This window comes from Myotis yumanensis, unplaced genomic scaffold (genome assembly GCF_028538775.1).
Source record: "Myotis yumanensis isolate MYYU_CA2020_CCGP unplaced genomic scaffold, mMyoYum1.0.hap1 SCAF_15, whole genome shotgun sequence".
NCBI lineage: Eukaryota > Metazoa > Chordata > Mammalia > Chiroptera > Vespertilionidae > Myotis > Myotis yumanensis.
In genome coordinates, this window is record NW_027223766.1 from 9,960,317 (window position 1) to 9,981,389 (window position 21,073).

The 21,073-nt window shown below is 43.7% G+C and overlaps 1 protein-coding gene across 4 annotated transcripts in view; it reads left to right on the top strand.

The window, feature by feature from the left end:
- WASHC5 (WASH complex subunit 5) overlaps positions 1–21,073 on the top strand; it is a 56,665-nt gene that overhangs the window by 23,314 nt on the left and 12,278 nt on the right. For all 4 annotated transcript variants that reach the window (XR_011468272.1, XM_070392732.1, XM_070392730.1 and 1 more), the window contains exons 13-26: positions 608–774; positions 851–926; positions 2,188–2,298; positions 3,268–3,408; positions 4,448–4,528; positions 8,174–8,275; positions 9,262–9,441; positions 11,759–11,883; positions 13,875–14,037; positions 14,416–14,518; positions 14,607–14,686; positions 17,651–17,754; positions 18,723–18,852; positions 20,322–20,418. Coding sequence is in view for 3 of the 4 variants with exons in the window: in XM_070392732.1 (XP_070248833.1) it covers positions 608–774; positions 851–926; positions 2,188–2,298; positions 3,268–3,408; positions 4,448–4,528; positions 8,174–8,275; positions 9,262–9,441; positions 11,759–11,883; positions 13,875–14,037; positions 14,416–14,518; positions 14,607–14,686; positions 17,651–17,754; positions 18,723–18,852; positions 20,322–20,418 (1,660 nt within the window). In the remaining variant the exon portion in view is untranslated. The remainder of the gene's footprint in view (positions 1–607; positions 775–850; positions 927–2,187; positions 2,299–3,267; positions 3,409–4,447; positions 4,529–8,173; positions 8,276–9,261; positions 9,442–11,758; positions 11,884–13,874; positions 14,038–14,415; positions 14,519–14,606; positions 14,687–17,650; positions 17,755–18,722; positions 18,853–20,321; positions 20,419–21,073) is intronic.

Here is a 21,073-nt window from a genome sequence, read left to right on the forward strand (position 1 = left end):
TAGCGTGCCAAATTCCCTGACCATTCCAGAACAGTTGCTCACTTGTACTGTTTTTATTTGGTTGTTTTGGATTTTCTAGTCTGTGGTATAACTATAAACAACTTTGTAAAACTCGGATGCTTTTTATCTTTTGCGTTATTTATTCTGGCATGTAGCTCAGGCCCCTTGAATTATATACATTAAAGTTCAGGACACGGTGGAATCATTATTTTGTTTTAAAGAGTACATCAAAGGAACTTAATAATGCCCATGTGCCAGCACCTTGGTTGTGAAGGAGCTTGCTTTGTTTTTTAGCAACCCTGCAAATCTTCAGAATTAAGAGGATTTCCAGTAGGTGTTTATTGATTCCGAACTGGAAACGGGGAGTAGTCACTTACGATATCAATCATATATTTACAGGATAAGAAGTCCCGCTCAGTTTCTAATCCTAGAAAGTTTCGCATGGGTTTATGACTTGGCTTACACATTCCTGAAATTATAATTTGAAATTAAAAATTTGCCAAGAAATTCTTCATTAGTAGTGTGCTTTATTTGAAGTGTTTTCAAGAAAAAGCAAACTCCATAGAGGCCATTCAGGATTTTAAAAGGACATGTATTTCTGTAACAGGTTCAGGAATTTCACCAGTTGGAATCAAATCTGCAGGTGTGTCAGTTTCTCGCCGACACTCGCAAGTTCCTGCACCAAATGATCCGAACCATTAACATTAAGGAGGAGGTGCTGATCACTATGCACATCGCGGGGGACCTTTCTTTCGCTTGGCAGTTGATTGACAGGTAATGTGGAGAGTCTGACATCTGCCCTTGAAGAAACCACTGTGAATGGCTTCTTACCATTTATCTCTCTTTACAGTTTCACGTCTATCATGCAAGAGAGCATAAGGGTAAACCCATCCATGGTTACCAAACTCAGAGCTACATTCCTAAAGGTAAGCGAAGACCAGTGAGATCACATTCTCAGCCACAAGGAGAGAGGTGGCCTTCATTGTTACCTCATTCATTCAGTCCAACATTTCATCCTTTTAGAAAGCTGGATAATCTTAAGTATAGCTATAGACTGGAAATCGTTAGCAGCTTTTCTATGAGAGCATGGTTTCAAAAGTGCCAGAAGTACTGGAAGTGTGAATAAGTTGGAGCATCTTCCAGAAAATTATTTTTAAATGAAGAAGTAGATTTTGTAGTTTTACAAGTATACTAAAAATGTGAACCCTATGGGTCTTTTATTCCCTGGATGTAAATTAGATCCTTTCACTTATTCATTTTTTAAAAATTCTGCATGGGCCTTGCTCTCAAGGTAATATCAGATCATGATAAATGGACAAGTAATTTACACAATGTCTTCTGATGGAATTACCATGTATATGAATTCTCAGGTGCACTTTCTTTCATATTTAACATCTCTGTCATTGGCGATGGGTTTTATCATCGATGGCACATCATAGTTTATTTGTCAGCATGTTTTCTCCTTTTTAAAAATTTAATTTTTAAAAATATTGTTTTATTTTTTTAATCATCACCAAGGACAAGCTTAAAGAGAGAGAGAGAGAGAGAGACATTGATGTGAGAGAAAAACATCAATCGGTTGGGGATCGAACCCACAACCCAGATGTGTGCCCTGGCTGGGAATTGAACCAGCAATCCTTCGGTGCACAGGATGAAGCTCAACCAACCGAGCCACTGGGCGGGTTTTCTTTCTGAGAGGAACATAAATAACGGCACGTCTCACAGCATGACAGCTTTGCGTGGACTTAGTGCAGGGTCCTTCCACCAGAACGTCTGGTTTCCAGAGGACCAGCTGTCCTCTAGCACAGTGGCTCTCAGACTTGAGGGCACATGAGCTTCCCCGGGGGTGGGGGGTGTCACACACCGATCGCTGGGCCCCACCCCGAGGTCCGACTGAGGAAGTCTGGGTGGGGCAGGAGAACTGGCCTCTGCAGCACGTTCCCAGGTGCTCTTGGTGCTGCTGGTCCAGAGACCACAGTTTGAGAACCCCTGCTGCAGCCAAAGACTTTCATTGTTTAAACTTACATCCATGTCAGAAACTGTTAATGACTTTGAGAAGCTCAGCAGTTGTTGCTCTCTCTTGGGTAAAGCCCAGGAGCTTTGTTATATGTCACGATCTCTGGAAAAAGAGAGACTTCTAGGGCTTTCCGAAACAGGGAAATGGCAGACCTATCGTTTTTCTTCCAGCTCGCCTCTGCCCTTGACCTGCCTCTTCTCCGCATTAATCAAGCCAACAGCCCTGACCTTCTCAGCGTGTCTCAGTATTATTCGGGCGAATTGGTGTCCTACGTGAGAAAGGTAAGAAGTGCATCAAAGCTGTATCGTTTTTCTTGGCAAAGTAGCTGCTATTTTAAATACAAAAAGTATGGCTGGGCCCCTATAAAAAGTCCACCCACGTTTCTTTCCCTTGTTAGTGTTTGACTCCAGCAATTTGCAATGGCTGAGAATCAGCGTATTGTTACTGTGGATGTGCAGGTGTGTCTTCACTTTGAAAGAACTCCCATTCCCATTTTTTAAATGCGGGTGGTTTCAACTTCCGTTTTATAGACATAGAAACTGAGGGACAGACTATAGTGGCTTCAGAGTCACAGCACTGCTTGGTAAAAGGAGCCAGATCTAGATCCAGCATGTCCTAGTCCGAACATAACGTTTTCAGGGGACTTTGGTCCTTGTTTCAAGAACTTATGAGGCAGCACAGGCCTGGATTCCAAATTGACCTGTGTCACATTAGCTGAATGGTCTCTGGCCATGTCACTTAGCGTCTCAGAACCTCAGTCTTTTAAAAGCTTGTCATGGTGCAGCACAGGGGATATAGCTGATAATGTTGTAATAATTGTATGGGAACTAGAATTATCAGAGGGATTACTGTATAAGTTATATAAATATCCAGCATGCTGTACACCTGAAACTAATACAGTATTGAATGTCAGCTGTAATTGAAAAATAAATGTAATTAATTAGTTAATTAATTAAAAGTATCCAGCAGCCTGTAAAAAAATAAATAAAAGTTGGTGATGTGAAAAAGCTACATTTTCTGTAGCATTTCTATGCGGATTAGCTTTCTGTCCTGTGAGCAGTTCAAGATTGAAGGGGCGTAGCCCTGTGCCCTGAGCAGGTATTGAAAAGCTCCTTTAAGCCCCTCAGCATCCCTTCCTGCAGACAGCTGGCTTTGACACACTGGTACCCTTCTTGCTGTCAGAGCATTTATCAGCTAAGAAAAAGAGAAGAGGTGCTTCATTGTTTTTCGTCTTTTCTCTTTCCTTAAAGGTTTTGCAGATCATTCCAGAAAGCATGTTTACTTCTCTTCTAAAGATCATAAAGCTTCAGACCCACGATATCATCGAGGTGCCCACCCGCCTGGACAAGGACAAGCTGAGGGACTACGCCCAGCTGGGCCCACGATACCAGGTGGCTTGTCCCTTTGACTCATGCCTTTCCGTATTTAAAACCTAACCCATGAAAGATCACAGGTCTGTGTCACCCGCCATATCCCTGGGACCCCCAGACCAATTCTGATTTGTTTGTTCCTACTCTCAGTGCTAACTCCCTTTGCTATTTTAGTGCCTCGTAAGTTCGTGCATTGTCCTGGTGTCATGGGAGGCCTTGCCTGGCTGAGTATTCTCAGAGGAAGTGGGGTCTGCTGATCACGGTTCTCTAGAGTAGTCCTGGTGAATCAGGCCTTAGTCTCCCGGGGCTAGAGTGCCTAGACTTTTCATGTTTGGATCCCTCCTTTACATCCAACCAGTGGCTCGAAATAATCTATGGTCGTTTCACCATGGCCTACAGCCAGACTCGGGGGTCCACTCAGTAGTTAAGCAGCCTCTGAGGTCATTATTCTCAAACACCTCTGCTTTTCTTTCTCCCTGAAAAGTGAAGTCAAGTGAAAATTGAAATGTGCTGCCTGGGGTCCTCACATTCATCCCAGTGTCAACTTCACACCCTCTGACACAGCTCCAAAATTATACCATAAATTTTTATACCGTAAATTTAGATTCCAAGCTTGGGATTGCCACATGTGTTCCAACATAGCGCCTGTCTACCCGATCAGCGTCTCCTGGTGTTGCCTGAAAACAATGTAGGCGGCAGTAAGGGGAGGTACCTGCGTAGAGTCTCCACAAGCCTTTTCTACTTGGAAGGGCTCATCCATGTCATTGAGTCCTGCCCCCATGTTGTGCATGAGAAACTGAGGCCCAAAGAAGGGAAAACAGTTGGTCAAAGTTTAAAGAACTATTTAATGTCTTCAGGCTCAGTTTTCCAAAATGTCTCTCAGGGACACCCCGAAGCCTCATTTCTGACTAGGACACGTGCACACGGGGGTCCGAAAGCTACACGCTCATTCCAGTTGTCTTTGCCCATTCCAGGACCGTCGGCCAATTATTTTACCTTCCCTACCAACGATGGGTCTTTTATCTGAAGTGCTTCACTAACCACTTTGTCTTTGTTAAAGGTTGCCAAGCTGACTCATGCGATTTCCATTTTCACTGAAGGCATCTTAATGATGAAAACGACTTTGGTCGGCATCATCAAGGTAACTGCTCTGATGCTGGTCTGTGTGTCTTCATCGTGAGACTCTTAGTTTGAATGGATGTGGTATTTATCCCTTGGGGAACAGGGAATGACATCATTCCCGTGTGTGCCTGCTGTTTCACATTCGGCTTCTGGGCTTTATATTACTCATGTATTGATGGAGGAAGAGAGAGCATTATAATCTTTATTTCTCGTAATACCCAAGAGTTACTTAAATCTAAGAAAAATCCATTTTATTGACTTTATAATTTTTTAAAAAATGGTTTAGTGCCCTTAGACAAAATAGCTGGCTAGTCCTCTCTCTTTCTGTCGCTTCCTTTTCCTTTTTAGTATTTTTATATTGCACCCAGGTGCAGAGAGCTGAGGTCATCCTACCTTATTGTCATTAGCAGGTCATTGTCAGCACTGATGCATGTAAGCTGTCTCTTATTTTTTCTCTTTCTCTTTTCCTGGGTACCCACAGAGCCCACTCTTTATGTTTGGTTTCTGTCCCTAAACATGCAAGTATCCTTCTTTTTAGCATGTGGTGTTATTATATGAGTGCATGTGTGTTTTTTTTTTATTTACCTAAATTACTGTGTTCGGTCTCTGATTCTTTCTCCAACTCTTCTCTCTAGGTACTGCTTTTGAAATAAATTTACGTTGCTGTGGGTCAGGTAGTTGGTTACTTCTAACTGCTGCACTGATTTCACATTTTATGTAACAACTGCCTGAGGGCAAACACCTGTGTTGCCCAGGGTCTCACCTGTGCCCCTCCCCTTTATCATCTCGGAACATGTCCCCATTGCAGACCTGTATAAGAATTTCTGGCCGAAACCGGTTTGGCTCAGTGGATAGAGCGTCGGCCTGCGGACTGAAGGGTCCCAGGTTCGATTCCGGTCAAGGGCATGTACCTGGGTTGCGGGCACATCCCCAGTGGGAGATGTGCAGGAGGCGGCTGATCGATGTTTCTCTCTCATCGATGTTTCTAACTCTCTATCTCTCTCCCTTCCTCTCTGTAAAAAATCAATAAAATATATTTAAAAAAAAAAAAAAGAATTTCTGAAATCTACATACCCAGAGTGGGTCACTGGGTCAGACATGCCTTAATTTATACTTAATTTGTCTCAATACTACCAGATTGCCTTCTGAAATGACCATTTTCTTTGTATCTACCCACATTTCCCCAATACTTGTTATTTTCCACTTTCTAATGTTTGCTTGCCCACGGGGTATAAAGTGGTATCTCACTGCTGTTCTAGTTCATTATCCTGAGATTAATGATGTTCAAGGTGCTTTCATTTTCTTTTCTGTTTATCTGAGAGCAGTAAAACCTGAACATTTCTGATTTTTAATGAAGTGTAAAGCTATCGAATACCCAGGGTAACATTTATGTTAATAAAATCCAAGAAACTAGAGGAAATGAACCTAAAGAGATATGGAACTTTAGTGTATGATCTCTGGAAGTGCTTTAAAAGAAATACATTTACCCTTGGAGTATTAATAGAATCCGTTAAACATGCTTTAGTCCTGATGCCAGTTGAATTCAGTTGATATGGAGAAATTATACATGCAGCTTACCACTTCTGACTAATCCATAAAGTAGTGATAAATCCTAGGACCAGATTAAGTATCTTACATGTGAAGTGACCCCTATAAGAAGGATGTAATAAAACCTAACATTTAGCACTAATTATCAAAGCAAAGGCTGCTTAGAAAGGTGTAAATCATTTGCCCCACATTTTCAGGTAATAAGAGCAGAGGGCATATCGTCCTGACCCCATCCCACCCAGGAGACGACTGTCTTTGCCAGTCTGACAGCCCAGGCCCTTACGGATCTGGAACCTCCCAATGTGAAGGATCTATTTCAGACACTTGTAAAAAGTAGTTCACTTTAGTCATGACTTAAAGCAAGTGAAATGTACACAGCGATATGTGTTCATTGTTAGAGTTAGCCCCCAAAAGAGTGATAATCTAAATAGTATTTAATGGTAAGAGATTGGCTGAATACATCCTGGTGTGCTCATGCTATGGATGGTCCTGCTGCCGTTCAAAATGAATTTGCCACTGGAAGATTTCCAGGAGTTAAAGTGAAAACAGTGAATTGCAGAACTGTGTTTGTGTGTGTGTGTGTGTGTGTGTGTGTGTGTGTGTTATCCCATTTAGATTTTTGAAATTAAATATGAATTTAAGGACAAATACTTGTGTATGTAAATGAATAGAGAAAGTTCTGGAAGATCCATATGAAAATGGTTCCCTGTTGCTAACTTTAGGGGAAGGGTTAGAAAGGTGAGGACGGGGTGTGTGAGGGGGGCTTTCTCTCTGCTGTGAACACTCCATAGATGAGTGAAAATCTAGGGAGAACGGGAAGGTCCATTGGAGACCTTTAGATTCCTGAAAACATTGAACTTCTTCTCATCAAACCTGTTCTTATGAGGAATGTTTCTTTGAAAACTTCTCATTACTTCTTTGATTTTACTCTCATTGTTTATATTTATTTATAATTTACCTTTTTATTATAAAATAAAGCATAGATATTAAAAGCTGCAGAAACAATTGTGTAGCTTAGTAGATTATTATAAGGTAAATATCATTCGTTTTCACCAACACTTAAGTTAAGACACATAATTTAGCCAGCTCCCACACCTATCCTCCCCCTCATGTGCTCTGACCTAATTTCAGTCTCTCTGTTTACAGTTTTATTATCCAAAAATAAATCTCTCGACGCTATAGTTTACATTTAAAATATATATATCATGTCTTTTACGTCTCTTTTACTCTCCAGGTTTCTTTATTCTTTTTTTCTATTGAAGAACCCAGGCCTTCGACCGGTAGTCTCCCAGTCTGGATTTTGCTGATTGCATAGCCATGCTGTCGTGCAACATGTTTTTCTGGCTTTTGTAATTCTGCAGCTTTCATTGCATTTATCTTCCTTGAAGTTTAGACATAACCAAATGCAGATGGAACCCATCAGTTACCTTTATGACGTTCTGAAATAATGGTTCTTTACAGATTAAAAAGAGAGACAAGTCTCAAGGAATCCAAAGGATGCCGTGAAGCTATTTAATGTTTACGGATCTGATAGGAGACTGTTTTGGGGGGAATAACAAAAGCTTTCTCATTACAGAAAAAAAGAATCAGCAAAATATGCTCAGGGAACAGATTTTCTTTCATATTTTATCTCCCTAATTTCCAACCCCATTCCCAGTGTGCTGAAAGAGAATTGTTCCATCTGCAGAGCGTCCAACCCAAACCTTGAGTTGTCCATATGGCTATAGAGGCCCTGAGGTAACATCCAGAGGAAAAACACACTGACTTCAATTGCAGACCCATTATTCTGCCCCCTCCTGGTGATAAGAAAAGGAAGTTTAATTTGTAATGAAGTGATTAAAACGTGAGACAATTTGAAACTTCCATACCCATCCACCACCTTTGAAACGTCATGTTATAAAATTATCATGAGTTTTACTGAGGTAAACCAGATCCTAATGAGGTGACAGGCCTGATAATTCCGTCCTACTGAGCAGATCACAGAGGGACAGGAAGGGACAGCAGTCCCAGTCCTTTAGAAAAGAGGTGGAAAGCGGTCCACTGGAAGTTCTTTCCTCTGGACTTGGGGGCCCGGCTTTTTCTCACTGCCGCTTATTACTCTTCGATTTTCACTCAGGTGGATCCCAAACAGTTGCTGGAAGACGGGATAAGGAAAGAGCTCGTTAAACGTGTTGCTTTTGCTCTTCATCGGGGATTGATCTTCAACCCTCGAGCCAAGGTACCAGATGACCAAACTACATCTGTCCTTTCTCTTGCTGTCTATTCAGTTTGAAAAAATGGACTAGAGCATCACTTTTAACTATTGTGAACAAGACCCTTCCTCCTAACATATATCGAATAGCTGATTTTCAGTACAATCAATAGATGTGCCTTTTGATCCAATATGGTAATGTATTCATATTATGAAAAAATCCTTTCTAAAATCAGTCCTGTTTTTCTTTACCTGTTGATCCGCTAATATTTTTTTAATCCTCACCTGAGGGTATGTTTTTATTGATTTTAGAGAGAAAGGAAGGGAGAGACAGAGAAAGAGAGAGGGAGAAAGAGGCCTTGATGTGAGAGGGAAACATCGATCGGTTGCCTCCCATACATCAACCAGGGATTGAACCCCCAACCTTTTGGTGTATGGGACGATGCTCCAAACAACTCAGCCACCAGCCAGGGCTGAACCCCTAATTTAAGAATTGAACTGATGTTTGTAATCCAGAGTTACTTCTTCTAGATACAGAACTTAATCGTAAAGCAAATAGAAAGTAAGTTTTTATTTTGTTCAATGTATTAAGGAATATGGTCATTTTTCTCAGGAGAAAAAAGAAATAGGCCTGAAATTTATTTATTTATATATATATATATATATATATATATATATATATATATGTGGTACTTTTCACATCAGGAAATTCAATTTAAAATAGTTGAAGTGTTTTAAGATAGATATACTCATCAAATGATGTGTGAGAAATCAACATTAATTTTTTATATTCTTTTGTATGAGGCTTCCTTCCCAGGTGAATGAAATGTATTCCTTGCTGAATGTCGGACCTTGGTTACCACTGATCCTAGATGAGTAGGAAATGAGCATTTTCCAAGGCGTCTTGAACTATCAGTGTGGTCTCTTAGGGGATCATTTAAAGTCCAGCGTGGATATTAGTGGTTAACAGCCTCCTGCAATATGATAGAATTTGTGTTTCCCCTTTTGCACAGCCAAGTGAATTGATGCCCAAGCTGAAAGAATTGGGAGCGACCATGGACGGATTTCACCGCTCTTTTGAATACATACAGGACTATGTCAACATTTATGCTCTGAAGATTTGGCAGGAAGAAGTATCTCGTATTATAAATTACAATGTCGAGCAGGAGTGTAATAATTTCTTACGAACAAAGGTATCTAAGTGCATTTTTAAATTCTTGACTGTGTTTGTTATTTCTGACTTTTAAAATACATACCCTAGACTTCAGAAATGTCAACAAGAAAGTTTATTTAAACAGTGACTAAAAATCAGTAAGCACTAGAAAGTCACAAATATCCAGAGTACCTACAGGAGCTGTGAGGGTTTCAAAGTTTATATGATACCTGACCTTTGGGAGTTCACTCTCCTATGGAGAAAACAAGACTAAATGGTTGCAGAATGAATCCATTTGTTGTCATTGTTATAACTCAAGTGATCGAGAATTCAGAAGACTTAGAGGTCAGTTGGGTTTGATCAGAGTATATACCTGAGAGCGGAATTGCTGGGCCATATAGTAATTCTGTGTGTAGCTTATTGATGAACCACCAAGCTATTTACCACAGTGCCCGCACCATTTTTATTTCCACCAGCAATATCTGAGGGTTCTAATTGCCTAATTCTTCCACATCCTTGCCAACACTTGTTTTCTTTTTTTTAAAAAAAAAAAAAAAAATTATACCCATTCTAATTGGTATGAAGTGGTATTTCATGTGGTTTTGATTTGCATTTTCCAAATGACTAATGATGTTGAGCATCTTTTCCTGTGTTTTTTGGCCAAATCTATATCTTCCTTGAAGAAATGTCTACACAAGTCCTTTGCCTATTTGTTAATTGGGTTGTTTGAGCACCAAATTCTTAAGTATCACAGCTGAGAAGTTAGATTTTAGTAGTTAGCAAGGAGCTACTCTATACGCTTTTAATTAGAGAATTGATGATTCATGCATTGAAACATTAAATATCTTCCAGCCTTGTGATATTTTTGGTTTTGTTATTACATTGACATGTGTTAGCTCATGAGCCAAAAGCCGTATGTCTCTGTGTCTCTTCTTACTTATCCTCATTCATGTTACTTTTTCACAAATGTTTCTTTTTTAATAAATGTTATATATGGCATTTTGCAATGACTATTAACACAGTTTTAAAAGTTTCCTTTTTGAAACTAAGGAGCACTCATTGTCGCTCTTTATGCAACATTATCTTTATAAAGCTACTAGAGGCCCGGTGCACAAAAATTTGTGCACTCAGGGGGGTCCCTCAGCCCGGCCTGTGCCCTCTCACAGTCTGGGACCCCTCAGGGGATGTCCACCTGCTGGCTTAGGCCCGCTCCCCGGGGTATTGGGCCTAAGCTGGCAGTCAGATATCCCTCTGGCAGCCCAAGAGCCCTCGGGGGATGTCCACTTGCCAGCGGGGAGCAGGCCTAAGCTGCAGTCGGACATCCTTAGCGCTGCTGAGGAGGCAGGAGAGGCTCCCGCCATCACTGCTGTGCTGGCAACCATCAGCCTGGCTTGTGGCTGAGCAGAGATCCCCCTGTGGGAGCTCACTGACCACCAGGGGGCAGCTCCTGCATTGAGCATCTGCCCCCTGGTGGTCAGTGTGTGTCATAGTGACCAGTCATTCCCAGTCGTTCTGCTGTTAGGGTCAATTTGCATATTACCCTTTTATTATATGCCTGGTGCATGGGTGGGGGCTGGCTGGTTTGCCCTGAAGGGGTGTCCCAGATCAGGGTGGGTGCCTGGCCATCCTGGGTGAGGGGCTGAGGGCCGTTTTCAGACTGGCCACACCCCCTTCAGGGTGGGGGTCCCTGCTCGAGTGCCTGGCCAGCCTGGGTGAGAGGCTGAGGGCTGCTTGCAGGCTGGTCACGCCCCCCAGCAGGGACCCTCACCCCTTGAGGGTGTGGCCAGCCTGGGTGAGGGGCTGATGGCTGTTTGCAGGCTGGCCACAGCCCCTTCGGGGGGGGGGGGGCCTGCTGGGGTGCCTGGCCAGCCTGGGTGAGGGGCTGATGGCTGTTTGCAGGCTGGCCACAGCCCCTTCAGGGTGTGGGTCCCCGCTGGGGTGCCTGGCCAGCCTGGGTGAGGTGCTGATGGCTGTTTGCAGGCTGGCCACGGCCCCCAGCCACCCAAGCTCCCAGTGGAGGCTGGCTGGAAGCACGTATCTGGGATTTATTTATCTTCTATAATTGAAACTTTGTTGCCTTTAGCGGAGGCCACAACCGGCCAGGGCAGGCGAGAAGCTTGGCTTCTCCATCGCCGGGGAAACCAAGTCTCCTGCTTGCTCCAGCTCTGTGGCTGCTGGCCGCCATCTTGGTTGGGTTAATTTGCATATAGTCACTCTGATTGGCTGGTGGGCGTGGCTTGGGGCGTGGCGAAGGTACAGTCAATTTGCATGTTTCTCTTTTATTAGATTAGAAGTGGGAAAAGCATTACTAGGTTACCTGGTCAAAGATGTACCAAATATTTGTTTTTTTCTTCTAGATTCAAGACTGGCAAAGTATGTACCAGTCCACTCATATTCCAATACCAAAGTTTACCCCTGTGGATGAGTCTGTGACGTTTATCGGTCGGCTCTGCAGAGAAATCTTGCGGATCACAGACCCAAAGTAGGTGCATCTGAACTCCACTGGCCTTGAACACCAGGGACGATCGAAGTCTACACATGTGTTGCATATACTGAGGTCACAGCTTTGCTTATTGAAATTCACTTTTTTGAGACTACGTATTTTCCTCAGTCCAAAGAGATAGAGATCAAAACAACCCTAAGGTTTGTTTGGCCACCTATGCTCCTCTTGCTCCCCATTTAACATTCTACTTGCTTGGACCAGTGGACATCCCAATATATCAAATTATTTTTTAAATTACAAATTGCTTCTCTGTATCTAGTAGCGTGTGTGCGCGAACGAGCACATGCACACACGTGCGCACACACACACACACACACACATTCCAGCCACAGGGTCTTGCACTTGTCGGTTGATATCCTGGCCTTTTAAGATGACCCTGACCCTCTTGTTTCTTAGCCCGTACCAAGGCACCTTTGGTAGCAAGAACTAACCCTTTCCTGAGCATTTACCTTGTGCTCTCTTCCCAGAACATGATCTGCGTTCTTTCGCTTACTCATTACAAGAGTTTTATGAGGTAGGCACTGTTACTCTTTCCCTTTTAAAAATGAAGTGACTGAGGCACAGAAAAGATAAGTCACTTGCCCAAAATCTCACAGAGTTAGTAAATGGTGGGCCCAGAATACACACCAGGAACCAGCTCTTAAGTCCTGTGGCGATCAAGGGTAGACCACATAGGCACATAGGTTTGCATGCAGTGAGTCACAGTTTATAGAGTCACAAAAACTTAGATAATCAAAACTGCCCTTGTCAATATGTAAACTTAATCCAAAAATCCCATCGGAAATGAGTGTTGTCTAAGAGTAATTGATCCAAACCTTTTGTAGCTCCTCCTTTCTTGGTGCCCACGGGTTCATCACTAAATCCTTTCTAGAAAACTACCCCCAGATGCCACACTAATAGTTACAGAGGGTTTAAGCATGATAGGGGCTTTCAGGTCAAGTGTTGACTTGATCGTCAGTGCTGGGAGCCTCGTGAGTGACAAAGTGCCAGCACTGGGCGATGGAGGGCACACCTCAAAGCCTGAAAGGTTTCCGTGTGCAGTTCTGGAAATCTCTCGCTCTTCTCATTTACTTCCAGAGTTACATCTCCCAGCCCTCGCGGCTCTCACTGCCTCCCAAGTTCCATTTCGGTAAAGTCGCATTCTGGTTCTTAGAATTGGGCACGTCATGTGTGGAGTGTGAAATTGCCGGGGCTGGGAATCCATGCCAGACCTGCCAAGTCAGACTCCCCAGGAGTGGGTTTGGCCATCTGCTTGTAACATAGTCTACCAGTGATTCAAGGTCCCGGCCCCACGTGTGGAGCCATTAAAATGGTGGTGGAGAGTGTGGTGTGGAAATCAGGCCTCTCTGAGCCTCAGTTATCTCACCTGTAGAGAAAGGGCCACTTCCTCTCATGAGGAAGAAAAAGAGAGCACATGGGAGGAGCTCTGCCCAGCGCCTGGCCTGGGAGAAGTGCTCAGCAAAAGGCTGCCTATCGTCATGGTCACGCTCCTGAGTCTAAATGAAGTCATTGTTGCTACCAGAACTGGGAGAAAAGAGGAAATGGCTTGTCATTGTACTCTCAAATGTTACATAGGATTCAAAGTTTCTTTTTTACCAGAGTGCAGATAACACATGACTTGTCCCCAGTTTCTGGAAATTTAAAGATAGGCCCCATGGAGAGACACCCGGGCCCTAAAGTCCTCCAGCCTGACACCCAAGTCTAACCTTGTCCTCTTGGCATGACTCCAAGCAGCAGCACAACCAGTGACATAGTGTAGGGCAGGAAAAGGGGGTGCAATGCAGTGCACCGCCCTGGTCCCTCGGGCATCGCCGTGAAGGTACATACGCTGGGTGCCTGCAGGCAGAGGTTATTCAGCACGAGCCATGTCCCTGCTGTTTTCCGTGTCTGATACCCCAAAGCCGCGGAGTCCTCCATCTCTTAAGGACGACTCAGCTGCTTCTGGGCTTTGGGTGTGTTTCGTGTTGCAGGATGACATGTCACATCGACCAGCTGAACACATGGTATGACATGAAAACGCACCAAGAAGTGACCAGCAGCCGCCTCTTCTCGGAAATCCAGACCACGCTGGGGACCTTCGGGCTGAACGGGCTGGACAGGCTGCTGTGCTTTATGATCGTGAAGGAGCTCCAGGTGAGCTCGGCGAGACGGGAGTGGGCCACTCCACTTTCCTTTCATCCTTTCCCGTACTGACGTGTATGAGACTCCGGTAGGTATGTAAGGACGGGAAGCAACTAGAATCTCGCAGCCAGCATAGTATTTGTGTGGGCAGATGGTTTTTGTGAGTTTCATCTTGGGAAGATAAGACTTCTTCTCATTGAAGCCAGCAACTAGCTCCTCCCAAAAGTGGGTGTTTCTGATGGGAACCGGAGGCGGCTGCTTCCCGGGACCCTCGTTACAGTGGTGTGACGTGGGCCAGTCTGTGTGCTACTGAACGCTTAGGTAACTGGAGTACTTGCTCATCTTATTCATTATATTTGGTTCTTTGGTTTTGCCTTCTTCTTGTTCTAGAATTTCCTCAGTATGTTTCAGAAAATTATCATGAGAGACAAAACTGTGCAGGATACTTTAAAAACCCTCATGAATGCTGTCAGCCCCCTCAAAAGCATTGTAGGTAAGTGTTCTGAAACTAGCCTGAGGTGCAGATAACACTGTAACCTTTCCAAATCCACTAAATAGAAAATTATATTTTAACCTTTCAGCCAATTCGAATAAAATTTATTTTTCCGCCATTGCCAAAACACAGAAGATTTGGACAGCTTATCTCGAGGCTATAATGAAGGTATGTTGTGGAAGAAAGGGTGATAATGCTGTGTTTTTTTAATTATTAATTTCTTATAATTTTGTTGCTCAAAGAGAGCCACAGAGCCACTCTTCTTTTGTCATTAAAACAAAAACACTTCAATTTGTCATTATTTCTGTAATTTGTCTCTTTATCTTCCTCTCTTGGAGCTGTTCTTAACTATGCTTTTCATTGGCCTGGGGGGTTTTTTTGCTCAAGGAATCTGTTTCTTTCTGAAATGCCTTTTGGCAAGAAGTGCTTTCACACAGGAAATGGGAAATTAATCGTCCATCTCACAAAAACGTCCATGCCGTGACTGCTCTGTCCGGTTACAGATCGTTTATCTCCTTCCCCTCTGTCTGCACGGATGTTAAAAGCCAGGTTCTCTGGGGCATAGGGCGTCCTTACACTGCAAATAGGACACTGTGTCCCTGGAAATGACCGGGAAAGTGAAATGCGGAGATTAATTTGCTGGATGGAAATCAGCTTGTAGAACCCGCTGTCTGCTCTCCTGCCTGGCCCTGTGACGGGCGCTCTGAGTCTTCCCAGTGTCCTTCTCTTGTCGCTCGATGACCCGAGACATTCGACAGCCCTTTCCTGGCACTCGTTATGTACAAAGCATCGTCAGTTGGGTGACACAAAGTTAAAGGAAACGCTACCTGTCTCCTCAGAATACCTATTGACAGTCTGTCTGCTAGATTTCCTGCTGGAAAATGGATTCATGGTTAAAAGTGTCCCATAAAGGAAACGTCTAGAATGCCACAGGAATTTGCAAAAGTTCCATTCTCTTGTTCCCAGTGACAGAAGTTGCTCATTGAGTCAATACTCATTGTTGTCTTGGCCAAACTCACAATGTATTTCCCATCATTTCAGGGAGTTGTTTATGGGTGTGTGTTTAATTTAGAAACAAACAGAATAGGTAACACTAGGAGCCTTTGGCCTCTTGTTATGAAACCTGATGTTCCATCACCAAGTGACTTTCAAATACTGAGCTTCTCAGGCCGAGTTTCTAATCGTGGGAAAACCTGGGCAGAGTGAGGAGTGGCCTGAGGTCGGTCTGTGGGAGCCGAGGGAGGCGACGGGTTCTCGGGGAAGGCTTGGGCGTGTTCTGCTTGGTGGCCAGGCAGTTCAAAGGCCACTGTGTTACGGACCACGGTTCGTTGTCATAGCTGGTGACTCTGCAGTAGCCAAGTATTGGGCCTTAGTGACCTTTGCCTAAAGCCCCAGGGACAAGTTTGTCACCTTGGAAATAACCTGCTGTTCAATAGTGACCATAGCCACTAGCCACGTGTTGATGTTGAGCACCTAAAACGTGCCTTGGGGGGCCGAGAAACCGAACCTTTAATCTTATTTCATTTAAATCAGTTTAAATAAATAGCCACATGTGGCTAGTGGCTGCTGTATTTCTAGAGAAATCATGGCAAAAGCGATGATCCAAATATCTCTAAATAGGCCATTAAATGGGTAGAATGAGCTCCAGTGTTGTATGAAAGGCTTGGAGTAAGTAAGCACCAAAAAGAGAAAGTGTTGGTCACCAATATTCAGTGTGCTTTAAATGAGAACAAGTTATGTTGAACTGACTTTATTTGTTTCCATTTCTAGATTGGTACTTTCAAGGGAACCCTTGACATTGAGTATCTGGAATTAAGCAAGGAATTAGATGGGCCAGATACAAGGTTGGAGGCACATTTTTGAGTGGCTTGAGAGAACCCACTGTTTTCTTGGCTTGCCCTATTCTGACTTTAAAGTAATATTTTTCTGTAACAAACGGTTTCTCACTTATAAATAGCATTTTTTACAAAGGCTTTTATTTTCCTCACCCAAGTAGAATAGTAGTCTGGTAAGAATAATGGTCGAAAGTAATACATTTGAGGTCATTTAACACTGTAACTGTTACAAGCTCCATTTATCTAAATGATAACTTGTCTTTTTGTTTGTAGAGAAGGCCACTCTCTTTTTCTTAATTTTTCTCTGCTCCCAACAACTCAGAGTAAATGTGTTCATTTCCCCTTTGTTGTTGCTGTTTTATAAAACAGCCTCCCCTCTTGTCCCTCCACTCCCCATCACTAACCATTTAGGGATACCTCTCCTAGATTGGAACATAAGAAATGTACTGGCACAGAAAGTTATGCTGTTGCCTTTATGATGCCAACAAGCTTACGGGAGCAGGCTGAAATCTATCTCAAGCCAGATCCCTAAGTAGTTTCTATCACCTCATTGTTCCTTGGGAATTACAGTGGTTGATGCACTGTGTTGACATAACTGTTTCACCAATCTGTTTTTAATAGTCTGGTAATTACCTTTGGGTACAGTTGGCTCCCAGGATCCTATCTGCTTTATTTTGTGCTCATGAAAGAATTATTCTGAGACAGTGTCTGTGTGCTTCACCAGATTCCAGTAGGGGTTCTAGGTACAAAAAGAAGGTTAAGGACCCCTAGACTTGGGTGTAGCATCGTCAGGGGACTTTCTTGGTAGATTTTATGTGGATTATTATTTTTTAACCCAGATTATTACATGATGTTTATCCTGAGTGATGTAGAACACATATTCACCAAATTTTAGAGTATTCGAGGGAATGGCATCCTGAGCACTTGTTTCGATGAGGACAAGTAAAGGAGGTAGGGCTGCTCCTAGCAGCTACTACACTTAGAGAACTTATTCCCAAAGAGCAAACACAGAGCTCCAAAACAGACACCTTTAACCATGAACACTGAGCATCACCAGGCCCCTTTGCAGAATACTAGACCCGGGGCTATGCTGAGGTCAGCACACTGGAGTCCATCCGGTTTCCTGGCATGGGCTCTTGTGCTCCATCGGGGTGACGTTGCTCTCAGCAGGGAGCCAGTCCAGGCGGTCCCCCCATTTTCCTGTAGAACCTTGACCCTCCAGTGAAAAGTGTTTGCCTCCTTCCCGTCGCTGAGATGCCCACCTGCCCCACCTGTTCTTTCTCTCGCTTGTTCACAGGTGGGGCAGATGCAGATTCTGAGACAACAGATTGCCAACGAATTAAATTACTCCTGTCGATTTGACTCCAAACATCTGGCAGCCGCCCTGGAGAATCTCAATAAGTAAGTGCCAGCATTTGAAAGAGCCCGATTCTTCCATACCTACTCGAAACGTTAAGTTCTTTTTGGGTAAGAAGGCTCTCTGGATGAATAGGCTGCTTCCTGTATTGTCCTGTGGGGTGTGTGTGTGTGTGTGTGTGTGTCTGTCTGTTTCTTGATGGATTCATTTCTTCAACCAATAAATATTGATCACTTAACACATACCAGACACCGTAGTAGGTACTTGCACAGATTGAGAAAGCAGTTACAGTTGGCCTCTGAACACCACGGGTTTGAACTGTTTGGGTCCACTTATAATGTAGATTTTTTCCCAATAAATACTATAAGTGTTTTTTCTCTTATGACTTTCTTAACACTTTTCTCTAGCTTACTTTAAGAATACAGCATATAATACATACAACTTACAAAATGTGTTAATCAGTGTGTATGTAATCAGTAAGGCTTCTGGTCAACAGTAAGCTATTAGTATGTAGGTTTTGAGGAGCCAAAAGTTATACATGGGTTTCCGATTGCGCATGTTGTTCGAGGGTCAACTGTTACCAAAACCCCCACTTGGCTGTCCACAGGACTGAGTCACTGAGCATCCTGTGGGCAAGTAGAAGTGTTTTCTTTGCGAGGTGTGGCTCTGGGCACACATCCTGGGTACAGTCCTTCGCCAATGAGTGGTTCTCATTCCAAGCTCCCTACTTAAGTAATTCATGCTTCTTGGTCAAACAGTTCAGTCAGTTCACAAAACTTGAGTGGTGAAAGCATTTGGTATGGGTGAATTCCAGAAGATAAAGCAATTTGAGGTTAAATTTTTCATGTATACCCAATCGGAGACCTGGCACTGGAGAATGAGAAGGATTAAGCCCTCATTTTCCAGATGAGGACACTGAGGCCCTGAAAGATTACATCATAGTCTGTACTAACTGTTGTAAAATTCCGTATATTTCTAACATGTATCACTGCTTTGTGTTTCTTCCACGCAGGGCTCTCCTAGCAGACATCGAAGCCCACTACCAGGACCCCTCCCTGCCTTACCCCAAAGAAGATAACACACTCTTATATGAAATCACAGCCTACTTGGAGGCAGCTGGCATTCACAACCCACTAAATAAGGTTGATGGTTAAAATGTATAATGGTGTGGTGGGAGAAACATGGTCCACAAAGGCGCTTTGGCCGGAGTAGCAGATCACTGGGCTAACGTCCTGGGAGAACCTGGGTTCAGATCCCAGCACCTCCCTTCCTTCACTCAAGTCCCCACCCCTCTGAGCTCCTTTTTCCCACAGGTAACAGGAGGGTGTGCTCACACCTTTCCTGCCTGACTCTGGCTGAGGGACTCAGGTGATAGTGTTTGCCAGAGCTCCTTAACAAGCAAAACGGGCTCTGTCTGTAAGAGACTCCTTTTAGGCTTGTCCAGGGTTTGATACCTGAATTGCAACCAAATGGTGGCATTGATCCTTCCTGCTTGTGTCTGATTGTAATCACAGCTGTAGCCTGGGGCTCCTAACGCCCCTGCAATCCCGACCTCCGAAGTCCTCTGAGAACTGGACGTTTTCTCACAAGTTGGTATCAGATCTCCTTTGGTGGCAACACCTGTTCCTGTGAACGTTCATGTTCTGATGACTTTGATTATAGGATGTTATCTAGCCCTATATTACCTTGGTAAAATCTATAACATGTGAAATTTTGAAATCTGTATGATACCCTGGGTTTTTTGGTTAAAAGATTATGAGCCTAGATAGCAGCTCACATTTTTTGAGTACTTACAACGAGCCAAGCACTGAAACGTGCCATTGTTGGGCGAGGAGCCCGAGGCTCAGGGGTGGATCATGTTCCTCGTCCCAATGGATCTTGTCCCAGTCCATCTCGGTCTCACAGCAACTCTATGAAACATGCCATTGTTGGGTGAGGAACCTGAGGCTCAGAGGTGGATCACGTCCCCGGGCTCCTCACTAGTTAGTGTGGAGCCAGGCAGTCTAAGCAGAGCCCTGCTCCCCAGCCAGAACGTGACCCTGTACTCAGGCTGCTGGCGGGGAGGGAGAGGGCCAAGTATCTACCTCCTGCCAGGTGGACTGGGAGGGAGACTGCTCTGTGACACTGCCCAGGGCTCGGCAAATGACAGGAGACATCTGCTTGCTTTCTGCGTGTGTCCTGCCACGCGCAGCCCTGTGGAGCTTTCCTTCCTTCTGCCTCCTCCCCACCCTCCCTCTGTCCTCCCTTCATCCCTCCAGCTTTGCCTTGACTATTGCACTTGCTTTCCTTCCTATCCCACTCTTGCTCATCACTCTTTTCCTCCTCCCTTTGTTAATGACATTCAGAGGATTGTGAGGAGGGAGGAGTACCTGTTAATCTCTAAGCAAAATTGTTCCTTTCCCAGAGGGCTAATTGTTATATAGGTATTTATGTTTTCGGGGATCTGGTGATGTTAAATAAACTCTGAAGGCAGCAAATTAATGGAACATCCTAGTTTTAGGTGGTCTGAAAAGGAAATTGAAATAAAAAGGAACCCTTCCATTTATAAATGTGTTCTGCAGTGTTATGCAGTGTGAAAAAACATCCATTTTTTGTACCTTTCTCTTTCCAGATATACATAACAACCAAGCGCCTACCCTACTTCCCCGTTGTCAACTTTCTATTTCTGATCGCTCAATTGCCAAAACTTCAGTACAACAAAAACCTAGGTATGAGATGAATCCATTATTTGCAATAAGTAGCAATATCAATAGATCAATAACTAACAAAACAGCTCTTTGTATAGAATGCTATGTCACATGTTTTCTTAGTTAAATCTATGTTTATAAAATCCATATCTTTGGGCCTCTGAAACTTAATGCCCCTCCATGAAATGGGGACAGTGAATTTCCTGTCAACCTACCATAGTCCACCTTTATTTCCAGTGGTTAATTATTGAACTTGTAAAAGGTGTGGGGCCTTGGCTTCTTTCCTTTCTGTAAAGTTTAGGCAGCTGATTATGGTTCTGCCTCCTGCCCGCCCCCTACTGGGGATCGAGCCTACAACCCAGGCATGTGCCCTGACTGGGAGTTGAACTGTGACCTCCTGGTTCATAGGTCGATGGTCAACCACTGAGCCACACCAGCCAGGCTTTTATATTTTTTAGATCTTTAAATTTTTCTACAATCGCATGCTGTAATTATATAATGCAAAAGACAGAGTGATGGTAATTGTAAAACTGAGTAATTATTCTATCATGTTGAATCCTTCAGACCACAAGCAGCCCCCACCAATCCCGGGTCTAACTCAGAATGTCCAGGGTTATTATTCCTTCCAAATAGTCCCGTGCCAGTGAGGATGTGGTCCAAACAGGAGCGTCCCTAC